Below are 20,023 nucleotides of genomic sequence, written 5' to 3' on the forward strand. Positions count from 1 at the left end.
TTTTTTAAAAGATTTTATAGTAACAGCTGTTGTAAAATTGCATATTTGATTGAATCCTTCGAACTTCATCATCATCCAAATGTGGCAGGGAGAGTCATCAGCTCTTGATGACGCAGTTGTCGTTGTGTGTGAATGAATGTTTTGCCGTATGTTGTGTTTGGGATACGCCTACACCACTTTAACCATTTCCTCCGCTTCAGGATTGGGACCCCTCTCCAAATGTTTGTTTAATGTACATTTGCTTGAGTGAGAGTGGCTAACAAACAGGCTCTGACACGGAGTAAAAACAACACTGGTTTCATAATGGAAGCCAGGCTGGTTTTAGCTGGGAGCGCTCGTTCTCTGGCCAGTGTCTGACCTCATCGCTAATCAAACAGTAACCGTGGTCGCGCAATGGGCAACGTATGGAAGCTCTGCGCACACAAACGCCTCATACCGTGTTCCCAGTCCATATAGAGAATGCCAGGACAATATATGGAAGTATGGTGCTACTATAGAAGCAGATTAGAAATAAACAGGTTTCCATAGATGTCGGCGCTTTTGGTTTTGGCTCCCTTGTTTCCTTGCGTGATGAAAGCTTAAGAGGTCAACTGAGGAGCTTGTTAGCAGGTTTTTGTTGTTCTGCATCTAAAAGCACTCAACAAAGGGAAAGCAGTTTGATTGTTTCCGTGGCACTCAGAGGGCAGGAGCTCACTTCCCCCAGGTGATACCTTTCAGGTCCAGTCCTGATCCACGATGGTAGCTAAACCAACATATTTCATCCCTAAAGACATTCATGATGTTAGCGATAGAGTCAACACTGGCACATCTGACAACTTATTTAGCCTTTATTCAGTCAGGTACGTTACACTGAGATCAAAAATGTTTTTCACGAGGGAGAAGTGGAAACATTTCACCAACATGGAGTAACAGTACAATAATCAGAAAAAGCATTTACACACCGAACTGGAATAAATCAGATTATGTTGTGACAAGCTGTCCGGTTACTGGCTAGAAGACTCATTTAATGGTAGTGTAATTCTGGTTTATGTTCGCGTTGATTCAGTTTAGCTCCCTTTCTTCGGGTGTGAGGTGAGAGAGATGACTTCAGCATTCATACTCAGTATTTTGGAATGTCTCTTCAAAAACACTGTAAATCAGGCTGTTCAGTGTGCATCATCATCATCAACGCTTCCAAATTTCTCTCCATATTTTGTTAACGCTGAATGATTATGAAGATCATGAAACCATCACGTTAAATATTCCTCCAACATTACCCAAGTAATCAGATCAATCTCATCTTACATTCTTCTCTCACATCAGATGAAATGTCTTGTTTATTTCGTCAACATGAGTGATTGAAGGCTTTAGACCGGCGAAGCGGTGTGACTGCGTTACTGCACAATCGTTGTGTGTTCTGCTAATTTTGTACCGTGTTCTATACGTTAGTCGGAACGCAGCAGAACCCTCCCATCTGGTTCTTCAGGCTGTTGCGCACAAAAACAACACTTCTTTTCAAATTTAGCTTCTAAAGTCTGTTTGTTGAATCCGACCATGTGCAATTTTTACACTGAGCCTGGACATATTTAGTTATTTTCAAGTGCAGTACGCTCTCTCTCTCTCTCTCTCTCTCTCTCTCTCTCTCTTTTCTCAGCATCCTGTTTTGAATCCAAAGGGACTGAGATGTGTCTGAGATAATGCTCAGACTAAATGAACATGTCTTCAGTCTGGCTAGACTGATGAAACTGATCTCTTAGTGTCTTCCTGCCTTTCTCTTCTTTTTTTTTTTTGCCAAATTAGTTCACTCATTATTTATCTTTTCTGTATTTCCCACTCTTACCTCCTTCCTTTCTAACATCAAAATCAATTTTAGAGTGACAGAATGCATTGAAATGTATAATAAAAACGTTGCAATATAATATCTCATCCAGACCAATATTTGCAGCAGGATCTTGCTGAATTCACCATCACATTGTTGGATTTATTTATTTAGAATCATACAGTTTCACCCGAAGAGTAATTATTTTTTCCACATAGCACACAGTTTAGTGTCCAGGAAGACAAACTGACGCCAAAGTCGTAAACATTTTCTGGCCCTGGGACCAACTGTTGAGGCTTGCTGCTGGAGTTGATAAGCTCCACAGGATGGCACGGCCGGGCTTATCAAGCTCCACCAAGCCGGAGGAGCTGTGCTATCATGGGACGCGCCGGCAGAGGAAAAACTCATCTCCTTATCTGCTTTAACTCCAGTCTGCCCACTTCAGGTGATTCTTCCCTCTGCCTCCTTGGGTGACCTCATTGGGACCACAGGGAACGAGAGGACCGCTTCGTTCATTTACCACACGTGCGACGGTACGACGATCAAAGCTTTTTTCTGGCACGCGCACAAGGTTACAGAACTTCTGACCGTGTGTTTATTTTCAGTGAAAGCTGCTTGTTATCACGCGCAGAGGGAATTAATTTCAACACAATAGCAGTGGGCGTAACAGCGTGGCAATAGGAAATCTAAGTTAAAGTGCAAGCAAATGATTTTATGAACTAAAATGAAAACAACTCTACACCAGTCTGGATGAATGGCAACCATCCAGCACTGCAGATCTAAGAGCTCAAACAACTCATCCAAATACAGCCCTGTTTGAACCAGGAGCCTGCTCCCCTTTTGGGGTTCACCCCTCAGCAGATGCACGCTCTCCTAACCTTAGATGCGGGTAAACAGGGGGGGCCTCTGGTTTCTTAATACGTGCAGGCAAACTAAAAGCAAGTCACATGACTAAAAGCATCCTGTTGGTCAAGGAGGTCGGAATCCAAGACCCCACCTCTAGCAAGGTGACCTGAGCCACAGGGAAAAGGAAAAACTCTGTGTATGTTAAACAGATCTGCTTCAGATTTTAATGAATTCTCCCTTGGCTCGTACTGCTCCGTTCCACTAACTTTGGTAAAAATCTGCCTTTTTTTTTTTCTTTTTTTTTTCAGAAAACATGGCATTTGCATACATGCAAAAAAAAAAATTCAGATCATTTACTTAAAAAAAAAAGAGAAAATATTGCGATTTTTTTGTTTTGATCGTCGGGGTGAACCTGATTTTAGCTCCTTTCTGCCAAAACCTAAAAAAATAATAATTCTGTCATTATATAAATAAATTAAAATGTTAAAGGTTTAAAATATGTGAAATATATGGTTATTATTATTTAGCAGTTTTTGTAAATGCTAAGATGTTTTGATTTTTTTAATCTGTATGGCAGTTTTAAAAAGAAATGTCGGATGAATAATTCATCATAGCTGCGCTAGATTTGTACGGCACCCTTAAAGGGACATGAGTGAAAAATATTCACAATCATCGACATTATGAAAAAATTCCATTTATTTATGCATTTTGCTTATGTCCCCGTGAATTTGTATTTTAAGAATATAAAACACGGTGGTGCAGTGGTCAGCACTGCCGCCTCACAGCAAGAAGGTTCCAGGTTTGAGTCCCAGCTCCATCACAGGATCTTTCTGTGTGGAGTCTCCATGTTCTCTCTGTTCCTGTGTGGGTTCTCTCTGGTTCTCCAGCTTCCTCCCACAGTCCAAAGACATCAAGAGGGGACGAGGCTGATTGATACTCTAAATTGACCATAGGTGTGACTGTGAGTGTGAATGGTTGTCTGTCTCTATCTGTTGGTCCTGTGATGGACTGGTGACCCGTCCAGGGTGAACACCGCCTCTCGCCTGAAGGCTGCTGGGATAGAGAGAGCCCCCCCACGACCCTTAACAGGATAAGTGGAAGAAAATGGATGGAAGAATATAAATCTTAAAGAAATTGTATTCCACTTTTAAAAATATCTTGTATGCAAATGTGAAGTAAATGTAGAGGAGGGAGATGCTCTCTGTGACATACTGTATCTCGGAATTGTGTAAAAGTATAATCAGTACATGAGTGAGTGTACATCGGAAACACCTGGTTTCAAGGTCAACTTGCTTGCACATCAAAAAGAAATTTCCCTTTTCAGCCTCAGTTTGGATGATTGCTTCCATCAAACTGCATTTCTACAAAGATTAAACCAGAAGAGACAGAAGCGTGTGATATCATCAGTAGCGTGGCGCTGACCCGTGACCAGCAGGTGTCACCTCCAACCGTGGATGTGTCTTGGCTCAGGTTTGAGTAAACTCAGTGATTTAAATGTTTCCTCCCAGCATCTCTCCTTCCTCTCTGAGTCTACACCTTGCACACAGTATTGTCAAAGGGCACCTCTTCCTGCAGGCGGTGTTTATCCAGAGAAGGCGTGTGCCAAAGTAAATTTCCTCTTTAATCTCTTGATTACCCAACAGGTCAAACAGCCTGAGAAATGAAACCTGAGGGAAACACTTTTAGTTCCTAAACGGCCGAAGAGGTCAGATTTTCTGGTTCTTGAAGGTGAATCGGTTGAGGGATACACAGTAGTGAAAGATGCAGATCTTTATTGAAGCTGACTGGAGAGTCAGAGCCCATGTGGTGCACTTGCAGGAGGCGGGACGCCACCACTGCTGCTTCATCCCTGGACAGTTACTGTTCTGATGCGAGCAGGGGGCGGGGGTTGGCTGACACGGACAGACAGGAGAGACATGGACGGATGCACCACCAACAACAAAAACAACAATAAAAAACAACCCAAGATTTTGGAATTCAGCTTTAACCATAAAACATATTCAAGGTGAAAGCTGAACTTTTTTCCCCGTTTTTCTAATTTCCATGACGAAAAAATGTGATTACCAATGCAGCAAATACAATTATTATAAAACAGACAATTAAAACGTGAAACTTTTATCATGTAAATGTTATGGAAGAACTTTTATGACAAAAAAATGATTTATTAATTGAGATAAATCATTAAAAATGGAGCAGACAACAAAAACAAAACAAAAAAGACGATTCAAAAAAAGAACAATACCAATAGCAAAGCTGGTCACAAATTCTGTTTGATTATCTATTAGCTGATATGTTGACATGTTTATCGTGTTTAAATCATCAGCTAAAACATCCCCCTGGATATAATAAGGGTCTTCATTGAACAAAATCACTTCAAATGGGGGTCTGCAGCCTCTCGAGAATGGAAATGAAGTGAAATAATCAGATGTCTCAAATGTAGGTGGACTTGCAGTAATTTTGGTGATGACCACTACTACTACGACTGCACTCCTGCGTCTTTACGAATCATCAGGGACCATAAATAAAAGAACTGTTTCATCCTTGATATTTGCTTAAATGAACTAAAGAAGAAGAAATGTATCTTCGATGTAATAAAGGATCAATAATATGTATTTTTCTAAGTATCTGCAAATACCCACAACTGTTTTTGCTACTTACTGCGCAGTTTGTTGTCACAGGCATTTGGGCAGGCAGCGCTGGAGGGCCCTGACTTGTAAGAACACCAAAGATTAATGACATAAAGACCCGAGCGACCTTTATTTAAATGAAAATACAGGATTGTGGAAGTGTGTCAAACAGAGGTTTGCAAACCAGAAGAGAAGATTATTCAGTTAGAACCTGTCAGGTAAAATGTAGTCAAATAGGGAACGTTCAGCCCCTTCACCCAATGTCAGCTGGGATAGCCCCCCCCCCCAATCGTGAACAGGTATTAAACAGTACAGCATCCTTTTCTGGGTTATGTTCCGGAAAGCATAATTTGCTGTTGTAGCCTCCCCTGCAGGGGCTGACGTCAGTGAGGAAGACACTGGGCAACAACGGTGGAGGAGTTCAGAGGAGAAAGTCAAAATTTCCAAAAAGAACGTTGCCACCCATCAACAGTTCACTCAAGGCCACATGGGTAAACCAGAGGGAAAAAAATGTTCCCTGGACAGTCGAGATATTAGTGGAACATTTCGGTTTGAATGAGAAGTGTTATGATTGGCGGTCCCAGACCAGTATGAGATCTTCTTCCAGCTGTGGAACATACAGGTGGTGCTATTATGAACCAGGACAGCTCATCATCGCTGATACTTGGAAGTCTTGCGTTCTTTACTTGCAAACTGGGCAGGAAAATATACTCAACTATGCAAGTGGTCCCACCAAAAATGGTTCAAGCAGAGGAAATTTCATGTTTTTGTATGTAATCAGAAGGTTCTTCCACTGAAGGTAATCAAGGTTTTGTGTTGTTGTTTTTGAATACAGAAGTGGACATGCTATCTAAGTCAAACTTTGATAAAAGAACAAATAACATTAAAAAAGTAGACTAACATTTGGAGCACAGATAAGATTTAGTTTCTCTATCCTTCCAGGGTCCTGACAGCTTGTGGAATTGTTTCAACAAGGAAGCAGATTAACCTCCACAGTCAAGAGCGGGATCTTACTGACACACCCGCCTGCGCTGAAGCGTTAGTTAATAAAAATACAGCAATTTGATAAAATACGACAATTAAAGTCAAACAGAAGAGTTACAAAACTGCTGCTCTTAGATGACATTTATTATTATGAACACATTACTTTTTTGGGACATCCATTTTAACGTAGCAAAACAGCATTTATTTACTGAACTTGATCAGAGACTTGCAGTTCCCAGAGTAAAAGAGTAACATCATCTGCTTTGGTCTCTCCTGCATGGGTGTTGGTCAGAATTTTGGAGGTGATCTCATAGAGGCTGCTGCCTCGGTCAGGTCAGCCATGGTGATGAAGGGCTGCATCTGTGGGGGGAAATTCACGCATTTGTGATGTAACGCAGCAGCTTCTTCATCAAGGCAGCAAAGGCCAACATGTCAGCAACTTCCCCCGCCCGATGGATACATGCAAGGTTGTTGCAGGTGGTCATGGGTGCCCATTTTGTCAACCATACAACTCATCTTGTACCCCCTGAATAAAGTATACGCCCCAGGAGGTGCAGGAAAGCCGTCTCCCCCTGACTCCCCGGGCATCGGTAGCCTCGGTGAGGATGGGAAAACCTCCAGAACTTGACGGCAGGGTGGCTGAATGTGCATTGCTAGTGTAACCTTAATCAAAATCAATTAATTTCACCCTGAAACTTTGGTCCTGGGTATTTACAGGCATTACCTTGTCTGGTTGGAGTCAAACACCAAGAACATTCAGAGCATCTAAAGCTACCAGCAACTGATTTGCGGTTGAGCTTCAACTCTCATTGTTCAGGAAGGTGATCCAAGATCTGGATGACATTGCAACGGGCAGGATCGAGGTTACTGATCATTGTTCTTGTGGTCGTCTCATTCTCAATGTCCTCCAGAAAATCTTTTGTTCTTGAGGATCTCGACTGCCGCTGTCTCCATCATACCTAGATTTAGGCACACAGAAAAGGTCGGTGTAAATTTTAAAATATTATTATTCATGTCGTTAAACTGTATTTGCTTTATTCTTGGTCTAAAATTGTATTGAACGATTGGGAAAATATTTTTGTCCTGGAATGTTCACTCACTTGGAGAAAGTTCTGACAGCCACTTAGCATAACGTTAGCCTGTTAGCAAAATGACGGCAAGCCACCATAAGATTAACTTGAATAATTTAATTTGTTTGGATGACTTCAGTTCAACTCAAAGTAAAAAAAAAAACAAAGAAAGAGAAATTTTCATGTTGGACAGATTTTATTTTCAAGAGTTAGATTTGATTTTTTTTTATTGAAGTAGTTACATCAGCTAGAGCAGGGCTACCCAGGGTGGGGGCTATCGGTTAAAGTGTATGATAAAAAAAATATAATATTTTAAATATTTGATATACAAAAAAAGGGATCTTCCCATTAACAGAAGCCTTTTCTACAACTGTATGAACAAGAAGGCAGATCTGTGTGTGTTGTAGGGTTGCAAATCTCCTTTAACACTGTGAGTTCACAGCGTGCTTCTGGTTACTGGCGCCCCTTCTCTCTGGGGCCGTGCTTCTGTAACTACTCATCCAGTAATTACAATCATTTCATCTTCCCTGAAATTACTCTTTGCTAATAACACACTTCTCGACAGCTTTTTGAATCGTGCCTTTGAATCTCTGTTTTCCCGAAACACTGCAACGCTGAACACATACAAAACAGTTAAAGAGGCATCATCAGTGTATCTTGCTATTTGGGAAGAGGCAAATGTGAAGAAAGCAAATGTTGCACTGCCTTGTTTGTCCAGCTACAGTGGGGTCAAAGGTCAAAATGGAGGATTTCCTTCTTTTTTTTTTCTTTTTTTTGAACCACAGTGTGTTTGTTCCATTCTCTGTTGCTTTCCAAAAGATATATAAAGCTTAATAAAGACTCTTAAAGTCTGCCACATTGGTGAATGAGCAACAGCTCTATCTGCTGGATTGGGGCAGTTCATGCACATTTCTGTTGTCCACTTAACTTCTTGCATGCATGTGTATTTTGATGGTATGATTTGCTGATGGGGAAAAAAATGAATTGTGAAATTTCAGGTTTTATTCAGGATTTCATGCAACTTCTCTTGTTTTGAACAGAAAAGGACCTCACATTTCAGCCTGTCCTTCCCCAGTGGGAGTATGAAATATCACACACATGCACGGAGGCAGCAGTCAAAGATATACATTTTTTTAAATAAAAAAATTCTCGACATTGCTGATGTAATAAAAATCGTTGAGAAAACCTGCACCTTCAACCAAAATAGAAACTGATGACGTTGCTAGAAAAAAAAAGAGTAGCGCGGGTTGTGTCATCAAGTCTCCGCAAGGTGGCGCCAAACTTCCCTTCCTGGGTCCAGCCTTTGTTTGAGCTGGATCCAGGCTGTTAGTTCACGTTGTACAAGGCACAATATCAGAAATATGATTAGGATGAATTTGGTTTCTAAGAGTTTTGCCTCCTTAACGAATCTTTGTGCTGTTTTTCCCCGAATGTAACACCTTTTAAAAATTAAAGCCAACTGAGTAGCAATCAGGTAGTAGTTTTAACTGTGTTGATTATGCATGTGTGTATTTTTAAATTGTGTTTTACTCACAGTAACAAAAAAGCTATAAAAATGTAAAATAACATAAAAAAATCAATTTAGCAATAAAAAGATAATTAGTACAAATAATATAATATGGCAATTTTCTACAGAGCATGGGAAATAAATAGCTTCATGATTATTTAAGATATAAAAATGCCACTGAAAAACAAAAACGAGCCCAAATTTAGTCACTGAATATTTGATGCAGCATTGATATTATTATTCATATTATTTTACATCTTGGCTTGGTCCTTAAGAGTATCAGTCTTTCAAGTCATTAGGCTTGAGTCCAAGTTATCATTGGAACTATGGTCCATTTGCATCAAATTCAGACTTGAGCCAACGCCTCTGCCAGTTATTATCTTGGTCTCTCAGTATTATTCTATATTAGGAGAAAATGTAAAAACAATTAAATGTAAAAGCAACTTCTCGTTGCCTGTCGTGCTAAGTTGGAGCTGACTTCTGGTGTGTTCTAAAGGCTCTTTGATGGATCTAAGAATAGAAAAAGCAAGAGCCAATAACAAGGGCCACCACACCAGGTTATTGTTTTACAAAGTGGTCTTTCTGGTGATGTGGTGGTCCATCAATCTGTATCTATCTGCCTTAAAGTGCCACGCAGCATGGAATACAGTTCATTGTTTACACTGACTTTTGTATCATGTGGAGGTCCCATGATCACTTCTGTCAAAACAAAAATGGAAAATCAAGCCCAAAGGCAGTTAAGTATGGTTGGAATATCCACAAACAAGATATGATTTTTTCTTTATTCTTTAAACAGCTTTTACTCATCTATTATTGTTTTATTTAAGTTTACCTCTGTTAAAATAAAAACTGACAAAAAAAATGTCATAGATGTACGGCGAAGGTAATGTTGCTCCCAGTTAGGAACACTTGTAGGTACACCATCTAGTGCGCATGCGCAGCATCACTGGTACCCTATTTTGTTCCTTCGTCACAGGTTGAACTGAACATCTCCTTCTTCCTCGAGGACCTCTTTTATTTACTGGTACTCTTTTCCTCGCTGCCACACCGCTGTGGTGAGAAGCGACCGTGCGGAGGGAGGAGAAGCCATAAGATGAAGAAACGCTATGTGGACGCGAACAGGCTTCGGAAAATGAAAAAACTGAAAATAACGGAGAAGCTGTCTGAAAGGTAGCTAGCGCCGCGCGCCGCGTCGCCTGGCGGAGGCTGGTGCTTTTGTTGTGGTGCCCGTCTTTGTGTGATTTTCAGCCGTCGTCATCCTGCTCACCTGTCTGCCTCACGTCATGTCACTTGACTCCACGTCTCTCATTTAACGCCACAAAGTCTGGAGCATCACCGGGGCTCAAATAGCGAGACAGAAGCGTAGAAAGGCTGGGCGAGTTGGACCTGCCGTCAGTGTTTACAGAGACAGAAATCAGCAGCAGCTGGGCAAGTTGACGTCGGCCTTCTCGCCAGGCTGCTTCCTTTCTACACTCCCGTCTCTTCTGTCCAATTTGACTGTAACATTAACAATTTGAGGTTTCCGGAAAAAAACCTTTAATGACTCTATTTCTGTGTTAGCTAACAGGAAAGGTGCTCATCTTGCACTTCAACAATTTTAACGCGTCTAGACAGTGTCCAGACGAGATTAGCCACAGGGGAAAGAAACCACTTGTTTTAATTGTGCATTGTTTCACAGAAACAATTGATTCCGTCTTAAACATTCAAAGATATCCCCTGACATGGTTTTTTTTCTAGAATTTTCAGGGTTTACATAACGTTATTATAAGAATACTGTCATAACAAGAAGGAATTTTAGATGATTTGGACTCTTTCAAAAAAATCATTTTTTAAAATTTTGTCACAATAACTTGTATATTTGTCAGTTATAATGAGATAACAATTGAGTGAAGTTAATAAACAAGATCAAACATTAAAGAGGCAGATTTAAACTCTGTGTAGCAGGATGCTGTTGTGCACCCTCTCTGCTCCAGATGAAATATTGCCATGGTTACCAAACAAAGAAGAGGCGATGTGATAGCAGCCTATGGATGAGCAGAACAAAGGAGGAAACCACAGCTCCTGTTTGGCTCGTGGTGGCCTTATACAAAGAATAATGGGACAGTCATTGTTTTGCAGCGTCTCTATTTAAGAGGGGAGGGTAGCATTTTTAAGATGCAGCTGCTCAATTGCAGGTTTAGGGTTGTGTTTCTCCAGTTCTGTCTTGTGTGTGTGTGTGTGTGTGTGTGTGTGTGTGTATCTGTGGTGGAATCATTAGGACAAACTGAGTGTGTTCTCCAGCTAATGCTCAATGTATATCCATAATTATGGACTTTTCAATAATTCTGTTTGCAGTGCGTACACTTTCCTGAAATTTATGGTGATGTGGATGCTGGTGCTGCTGGCAGATTTTATCCTGGAATTTCGGCTGGAGTATCTGTGGCCGTGCTGGCTATTTTTTGGGAGTGTGTACACAACATTCCACTGCCATGGGCTGGTGAGAACCCTCACGATGTTACTGTCTCAGTACAAATGAAAATTAACCCTGCAGAAGTTGTGAATTTTGTTACTGAAATCACCGTTTTCTTTGTTTGCAGGTTATTTGTGTTGTTTTTATTTGTGCCGCCTTCACTCTTGACATCTTTTGTTTAATTTTTGTTCCTTTGCACTGGCTGTTCTTTGTGGCAAGCACATATGTCTTATTCAACTATATTTGGCACACAGGTGGGCATAAAGATTTGCTTTTTTCCTTTTAATTGTTACATTAATTACCAAATATCTCAAATCATGTAACTATGACTTATTTAATGAAATTTGCAGCAATTATGAAATACTTCCCTCCTTCCATCTCTTCATATCTGATTTTTTTCCCCCCTTCATTTCTCCTCAGAGAAGGGCATCTGTATATCGACGGTGTCTCTGTGGATTCTTCTAGTCTACACAGAGGCTTCACTTCGACTCAAAGACCTTAAAACCTCTCACGCCAACCTGTCTCATCTTTTCGCTGCACACTGGTATGTTGATTCAATGAAGACCAACAATCAGCAAATCAGCACTTTTTTTTTTTATTAATTCCATTTCAAGCTTAATCTTGTCTCTTTCACCAAGCTATGTTTATATCTTCATCATACTTTCATTCTGTATTTGCCTCCAGCATTGGATATCCTGTAGTATATCTAGGCTTTGATGCCACCTGCTATTTCACCAACATCTTCAAGCTACGCATACAAAAAGCTGTGCAGAGTGAGAACGACTTTCACATGCACCTCCTGCAGCACTCCCTCCCTCCGGGCCTGCAGGTTTACCCCAAGACGGGCACAGATGGCAGCGGCAGTAAGTCTGTGCACCTGCGTCTCCCACCGACTTCAATTTGTTTCTTGATTCTCACAATCCAATGACTCTTAACTCCAAACGGCAAAAATGAGATGTTTGAATGAGTGTCACATTTTTTGATTAGCATTTTTTTTTGTATTTTTTTGTATTTTTGGTCACTTATTAGTGCCCAATAGAGAATGAGGGAAGAGAAAGAAGGGATGACATCAGCCAGCGTACCGGCCAGTATCCAGTTTACATGCATAGCTGCAGTCAAGCATGGATACTTCATTAGACTACTGTCATCCTGGTATAAATGAACAGGGAAAAACTAAATAATAAATATTTTTGATTAAAACATGTCTGCCTCCAGAATGGTAAATGGTGGTATGACCCTTTATAGCTGGTTGCAATCCGACTGTCGTTTCTCTCACATTGTGTACATACGTACTGTCAATGTTTTGCTGCCAAAGGTAGTTATTGCAGCAGAATTGAAAAGACTGAAGAGTGAGGGAGTGATGTTTCTTCTTCTCTTTGCAGGCTCCAAATGGAAGACAAAGCCTGAATCAAGTATGTATCAGTGTCACAACGGAGCTGTTGTCCCTCACGACGAGTCCAACACTGTAGACTGCCTCCAGATCCGAAGTGAGGAGAGAGCATCACAGGAGGCCAAGTTAGCCGAGGCCATCCGGCGGCCATCGTCGTGCAAAGCCACTGTGAGCGAGTCGAGAGATCTGCTCCTCAGTGGAACAGGGCCAGATTCCTCTACAACCCCAGAAAACCTACCTCAAGAGGAGCAGGGCAGCAAAGCCACGCGAACGGCAAAGAACTCCTCACCAAAAGTCCGCCGAGTCAACACAAACACTCCTTCGCCACCTGCTGGCAGGACCGAAAAGAAACAGAGGTCTAGCTCAAAAACAATCAGCCCCAACCGGGATACACCAGACAAGAGTGCTACGGCAGCTCAGAATTACCATGCGGAACAGCTGAGCAAGTCAGTCAAAACTAAGTTTACTACAACTGAATTCAAAAACAAGCATTGTTTCTCATACTGTGATGTTTCAGTCTATGCTGATATCCTCTCTGTATTCATTATGGTTCAGGCTGGAGCAGGAGCTGAGGAGGTTGAAGGGAGAGCTGCAGGTGAGCCGGCAGGGCGAGCAAGAGCTGCGGAGTCACATCTGCAACTTGACCAATAGTGAGAGAAGCCTGAGGCCGGAGGTGTCCCTCCTCAGACAGTCCAACATGCTGCTCCAGAGCAAGTAAGCGCTCCACAAAACCTCATGAAGGAAGCTCAACTTTGGGTCTGTGCGTGGGCGGTTTCACACATGACACCAGTCTATAAATACAAAATCAAACAGGGAGGTAAAAGGATCTCTTTTTAGGAGATGAAGTCTCAGAATTGACATCCATAATGCTCATATATAACTGAACAATAACTAATAGGATCTTGTCAAATCTGTTCCAACTTTAGACATCAGAATATTTTCAGTCTCTTCAATAATTAATCATTTTTGTCTATTAAAAGAAAATGTAGTTTTACGACTGAAGCCAGTTTTAGTATTATCTTACAATTAGCACAATATGGTAAAATTAATAATAAAAGAATCCTAAAAGAAGATGCCAGTTTTGGGGGAAAGGCTTAATTGCCATCCTCCCCAGAGTCGGACAAGAATAATGATACCCTTCACTGAGACTGGTAGTTAGATAAAGTTCAGTATCAGTATCTCCAATCTTCCTCAACCCCTCTTGTGAAGTCTGCCGTGCTTGGTGGTAGTCGCTCTTCCAGCCATCAGCAAACATTTCAATGGCTGAAGTCACAATGGGATTTTTGAGGGGTACGTCAAGTTGCTGCACCCGGTCAAGAAAGCAGTTCTGACGATGTCTAAGTGTCAAATTACCGTGTCTCGAAATTTTAAACCGCTATTTCATAGTGAATGTTATTCCCAACACCATTTCTAGAAATGCCAGGAGACTGTTGCAGAAAAGTATATTTGCTGGCTTTTGCCAGAGGTTCGCTAACACTTTCCACCCACTTCTGTTCATTGTGCTAATTAGTGGTCAACTGGTCTCTGGCTCTTGGCTCCCTGATGTAAACACTGAGGACAGAAACGTATCAGCCTTCTCCTCTGACTCCGGGAACAAGCAAATACGTGTATTTCACCAAAAGTTGCTGTGATTCTGTAATAACTTTGCTGAAAAATCTTGGCTTTGTGCCATCCAGCACCTACCTTGTTGACAATCAGTTTTCTGTTTCAGTTAGATCAAAACCATTTATCCATCACAGAGGCTGCAGCATGTTAATTATGCCAAGCGCAGGAAGTACAGACGAAAGAGCATCATGTTTTATAAATCCATCTCGGATGACTCAGCAAATACCAGAACAATGAGAAATATTGTAAACATGTCTACTGTTTAGATGCTGATGTTAAACAAGTCACCTTGGGTGTTGCAGTAACTTCTGGTCTTACCTTTTTAATGACATGTTTTTTTTTCCTCAGGATTTTGTGTGTGACCAAAACCAAGCAGAGGGACAAGCAGACCAGTGCAATGCTGGAGAAGAAGACCAGAGCAGAGACGGAGGCTAGACTCTCTGCTGAGAGGCAGTTGGCTGAGCTTCAGGCCCAGAAACTGGAGGAGGCAGCCAGCACAGCACGCAGTCTAACAAGCAGGTAAATCACACCGCTCACTCCTTCAGACTCAGAACTGGTTTTCCCCAAAATTTCTGCTGCTATGTGCGTGCACTTAGGGTTTGCGCCCTTTACTGTTTTCAAGATATACAGTGGTATGAAATACTGACAATTATCATATATGTAAGTTGTAATAGGGTCCCACTGTGAAACCATGAAATGTACGGAGCCTCTTTTCGACCAAGGGTTCTTGAGACCCTTGTCCAGGGAACTATTTCACCATGGAACTGGGAAGGTTCTTTTGCCCTATTTTTGTTGGCATTTTGAGACTTAAGACCCACAAAGATTCGTCTACTTACGTCTTCTCATTGGGGTTACAGTTTCTAAGACTGGTATCAGGCACTGCAGCAGTGGGGGCGTGTCACTGCTTTGTCTGTTTGCAAGTCGTAATCTCTTTGTCAGCTACTGTTAAAAAACAAGATGAAGATTTTCAACCACTGATTTGGGTTGTTTCCTCTTCTCAAACTTAAATCAAATGGACATAAACCGTCTGTCACTTGGTAAAAGGCATTGTCTGCTCTGACAGTCATGATTATGGGATTCACCACAGTGGAACACCAGGTTGCATCCTCCTAAAATTGAGGGAGAAAACCTGCGTTTATGAAGAGCATAAACGAGCAAACCTGTGCCTCATCCTCGGTCCATTGGTTGGGAGCTGTGAACTGTTCGAAATGAAGGTCGTTTTTCCAAAGGATCTTCGTTCCTGGGGAAAGTTTCCATGGTCGAAAAAGGGCTGTAGTATGAAAATCTCATCCAGATGCAGCTCTACGTGCGTTCTCATTGCCATGTAGGTGTAGAATGTTTTTTCAGTGGTCCAGTTCTTAAATTCTTGTTTGTGTTGTACATCACTTTGGACAAAAGCGTCTGCTGAATGAAACTGTAGAATTGTAGCGTTCTAGAAAACAAATAAATCAAGTCAAGCAGTGGGAATGCCAATGAAATGCAATGTTCCTGTGTCTTTAACCTCTCTTACGGCTCCAAACTGTGACTCTCTCCATCTCCTACACCAGGCAGGAACACACTGAAACCCAAATGTTAAGGAAAAGAGTAAAAGATCTAGAGACAGAGTACAAACAACTACAGCTGGAGTATCAAGTGAAAGAGAGTCGTGTACTAGATCTAGAGAGTGATGTTGAGGTATTTTTTTTTTACTCTATTTGGGAATGAACTTGTGAGTTGCGTGTCTGTGAGTCTCCAGTGGTTCAGTTCTTGGTTGTTTGCTCATGTCACAATTTCTGATTTCATGTTTGTATTTCTTTGTGTTTGTTCAGACACTCTTAGAGCATTGAATGGTTTTGATGGGGATCTTTTTTTTTTTTTTTTTTTATTTTGGCCTGCAGTCAACATATTGCACTTTGCCATCACATCAATATGCAGTATTATTGTCTGGCATTAGGTGTATACATTGTTGTACTGTGCGGTATTGTGGTATTCTCTCCATGAAGCATATGAAGCATGCTCAAACGGATGCCAGGTCTTTCATAAAAACATTGCGCTGCTGCTTTTTGAGTTTCTGAGAACAGGTCACCTTCCTCGACACGTAACCCGGAAGAAACGTCAGTGTGCAGCTGTCATGTTTTTTGAATGTCTGGCCGATTCATCATTCGTGTGTGAAAACTGTCGTCTATCTGGTGCATTCGTTTCCTGAGCGAAGCTGAACACATTCCCATTACTGCAAAACAAAGTACTACTTCAATTTTAACGAGAAAAGAACTTGGGAAACCAAAGCACCACCTCCCTCAGGTCACCAGTGCACAGCGCACCACTGCTGTCTCAGTGTGTTGCACACCTTCTCACTATCCGTGTGTTTTTCAGGCCTTGGGGAAATACCGCTGTGTGGAGAAAGAGACGGACATGCTGCTGTCCACTCTGTCAGCTATGCAGGAGAAAGCTCAACAGCTGGAGTACAACCTGAGTGCCGAGACTCGAATCAAACTGGACCTGTTCTCGGCTCTGGGAGACGCCCGCAGGCAGCTGGAGATCGCTCAAGGTTCATCCATTCATGCTAATCCACATCCCTTTATATTTGTCCGTCACCAACAGAGGTTACTTGTGTGTTTGTGAGGAAATAGTTCAGTGATATTTTGGGAGTGTTTGGGATGAGCTGGAAATTTGATAATGATGGCTGCAGCCATGTGGTCATGAACCGTTCCGCAGTTCGGTTCCGCTCTTGAACAGTACAGTGCCGAAGAAATACACGCTGCTATCGTGACGCGTCCCTCTTACACCTTCGACTGGAACTCGGGATAGAATTACACTGAGTTGATGGCGTTCGTGCAAAAGAAGTGTGAAACGCTCTCAGAGGTATTTTCTGCAGGGATAGGGAAGGGATATGACGCACATCTGTGGTATGCAGATTCCATGCTTGCATACAGCAATTTAATTCATCCCGTCAGCAGAAGTAACTGTGCGTTCTATACTATCTAATCCAGATTGACATGAACTGCTGTCTGGTAAGAAGGGATCATCATCCCTTTGCCCTCTGAAAACAAGCATTTGAAAAGTTGTGCTTGTGTTTGTTTGTCGTTTCCTGGATATACCCCACAAAGTGCCATAATGGCCGCTTGCTTCAGCCATTCAATCGGAGTGAATCAGCGTGAGCTCCAAATTGGAAGCGGCAGTTCCTTCGGACGCACTTCCTGAAGACAAAGCTCACTTGGGTGTGTGTGCGCTTCACATCGTAGAACCAATTTCAGCTCCAACAAGTTCACTTGTTGAAGACTTGGTTCTTCATATTTCTAATGAATCATACAAACCCAGTGACTGGAGATGGCGTAAGAAGTTGTGTGAAATGAGGGACGCAGCACAACTCCAAAGAATCTGATTTTTGACTTTAATAGTTCGTGTGTGACGTTTCCTCACATCATGCCTTCGTCCGTCTGACAGATAAAGTGATGAAGCAGGACCGAGAGATCACCGAGATGAAGCAAAAGATTGCGGAGGTGATGGCGGTCAGCCCGGGCGTGTCCTACATGGCTCCTCGGCCTCCCGTACCACAGTATCTCACCAAGCTCCTCAACTCTGAACGCTACATGCTGAACCCACGAGCGCTGATGTACCAGTGTCTGAAGAAATGAAAGGACGGCGCCTCCGTCACCCAACAGGAGAGGGATTACGTTACTGAGCTGAATGACGTCGTCTACTTCCAGCTGTGAGTGGAACAGGAGCCTCCACTTGTCCTAATGCCTTTCGCTGCAGTGTTGGTGCTACGTCCTGTTTCCTTCCACATCGAGGGTTGAAGAGTTTCTCTCCAAAATAAGAGCCTCTGATATGCATATCTGCCGTGGGCCCGTCCTTAAAGCATCTAGCCGCAACAGAGAAAAGCACACGTCTGCGATGTCAGACCCTGCAGATTTGTCTAAATTAAATCTGGTGTTTCGTTTAGCCTCTCAGTTCGATCTGACACAATCACCTCAAGCAGGTTTTAGGTTTTTGGACTTTTCCAGAAAGATTATCCTCCGACAAGTTACACACTTACCTTTACAATGACATCTGGCATAAATTTAAAACCGTTTAGTTTTAAGCTATGCCACCAGTTTCATCACACAAACGATAAAGAACATAACCCATCTGATGTGATATTGTGTTCAAAACACGTGATTGTGCGTATCTCTTTGACCCAAACAGTTTCTCTCATTAAGAGCAACATCAGCGTTTAACTCACAAAGGCTTGATTCCCTCCAAGTGCACCGCTGAGCTGGGACAGTCAGGATCCCAAAGCACCTCAATGGAATTCAGCCGTCATTAATTCTACCATGATTTTCCTTCTGTGACAAATTGAAGTAACTATTAGTCAAGGGGTTTAAAAAAAAAAAAAAACGTGTTTCAAGTACCTCAATGCAACAGATTTAGATGAAGAGATTAGATTATTAAGTTGGATTTGAGATCTGTGATTTCAATAATAAGATTCAGAGAGATGACACATTTTAACACTTATCTCAGAGATCTAGTAAATTGTGTGTATGGATTCCATTTAATTAAAAATGTTGGATAAATTATTTGGTCCAAACGATTAAAGATGTAATATTATTTACTGACATTTTAATTTTTAGAATTTTTCCAAGGCAAGTATGCAAAAATATGTTCTTGTCTGTGTCTGTAAATAGTGAAGTATAATAATCTGAACGAAGGTTGCTACATCACCTCATGGGTTCGACGAGTTTGTATAATCCAAAATAGGTGTTATTTTGGAATGTGAACCTTAAACTTAACTACTGTTGTCTGGGACTTCCTCAATAGCAACGTGTTGATTTCATTAGACCGACGAAGATGAAGAGGAGGAAACTCCCCTCTCGTTGTTGCTACTGACAACTGACAAGCGTCACTGCTCGGCTCTTTTCTGCTCGGCAGCGACAGACTGGGACGGCGGTCGGCCACTGAGCCGGTGGCTTCAGTGGAGTTGTTAATAACAAGAAATGGTTCATGAATTTAATTACTGTGCCTCTATACATTACTTTCAAACTGGGAAGTAACACACAAATTTTAATGTGAAAGAGTAATGTGTTTGAATTGAAGTGCTATGTACTGTTTTTGTAGTTTGTTTTTGGATTTTTTTTTTTTTTTTTTTAAATTCAGTGTACAGAATTGAAAATACCCAAGCAGCTGAAAACACTCCTGAACTGGATGTCACCATTTTGGTAGCTTTTTATTTTCGAGTGTGTTTCTAGGGTGTTTTATATGGGAAAATATTTTTTAGTTTTGCTGTACTTTTATTATACCTCTGTAATTTTGTACGGCAATGTGTTTGTCAGCATGGAAATTGTATTCAAAAGTTATTTGAGCACACATTGTGACTTTGAGTATGTACAGGAATATACTTGTACAAGGGCTACAGTTTTCTTAAAATTTTGAACAAATAATTGTTAATTCAAACAGTGATACTCAGAGGTTCGTGATCACAACTCTGATATTAACAGGATGAGGTTTTGTATAAATAATTGAATTGAATGTGGTCTGGTTTGTCTTCATTTGAATCAAAATTAACACAAGATGTCATCTTTCATAAAGATTAAAAAAAATAAATAAAAAAAACTGCACCAGAACTTAAAAAGGACACAATTTCTATTTTTAGTGCTTTATTTTCAATTTCCTGCAACAATTTTTGCCCATTAGAATTGAATTAAAGAGATTCTTCAAGACCTTTATGAAACTGTGCTTGAGTTTGACCTGCTTACTGAGTTCATTGATTATTTCAATATCACAAGAACGAA

At 41.3% G+C, this 20,023-nt stretch overlaps 1 protein-coding gene and 1 long non-coding RNA gene across 2 annotated transcripts; one reads left to right on the forward strand and one right to left on the reverse strand.

Annotated features, from left to right (window-relative positions):
- Nucleotides 1-6,426: 6,426 nt before the first annotated feature.
- Nucleotides 6,427-10,342, reverse strand: LOC147242845 (uncharacterized). Its single transcript, XR_015110621.1, has 3 exons — nt 10,100-10,342; nt 6,980-7,214; nt 6,427-6,615 (listed from the first exon to the last, which is right to left on the reverse strand). It is a non-coding gene; the product is annotated as an uncharacterized LOC147242845 (long non-coding RNA).
- Nucleotides 9,578-19,863, forward strand: LOC147242846 (macoilin). Its single transcript, XM_086189699.1, has 11 exons — nt 9,578-10,002; nt 11,167-11,308; nt 11,409-11,535; nt 11,702-11,825; nt 11,966-12,144; nt 12,664-13,117; nt 13,227-13,385; nt 14,625-14,795; nt 15,824-15,950; nt 16,629-16,803; nt 17,700-19,863. The coding sequence occupies exons 1-11, from the start codon at nt 9,926-9,928 to the stop codon at nt 17,888-17,890; spliced, it is 1,926 nt and encodes a 641-aa protein (XP_086045825.1). The 5' UTR covers nt 9,578-9,925; the 3' UTR covers nt 17,891-19,863.
- Nucleotides 19,864-20,023: the final 160 nt, after the last annotated feature.

Source organism: Aulostomus chinensis, chromosome 20, assembly GCF_037954235.1.
Source record: "Aulostomus chinensis isolate RoL2024-O1b breed Wild chromosome 20, RoL_Achi_v1.0, whole genome shotgun sequence".
NCBI classification, from domain to species: Eukaryota; Metazoa; Chordata; class Actinopteri; order Syngnathiformes; family Aulostomidae; genus Aulostomus; species Aulostomus chinensis.

What these genes read in the sequence shown, in the direction of transcription:
- LOC147242846 (XM_086189699.1), top strand. Translation starts at nt 9,926, where the DNA reads ATGAAGAAACGCTATGTGGACGCGAACAGGCTTCGGAAAATGAAAAAA. An exon ending in CATGCGGAACAGCTGAGCAA is followed by an intron (nt 13,118 to 13,226) that starts GTCAGTCAAAAC and finishes ATTATGGTTCAG; the next exon opens with GCTGGAGCAGGAGCTGAGGA. An exon ending in AACATGCTGCTCCAGAGCAA is followed by an intron (nt 13,386 to 14,624) that starts GTAAGCGCTCCA and finishes TTTTTTCCTCAG; the next exon opens with GATTTTGTGTGTGACCAAAA.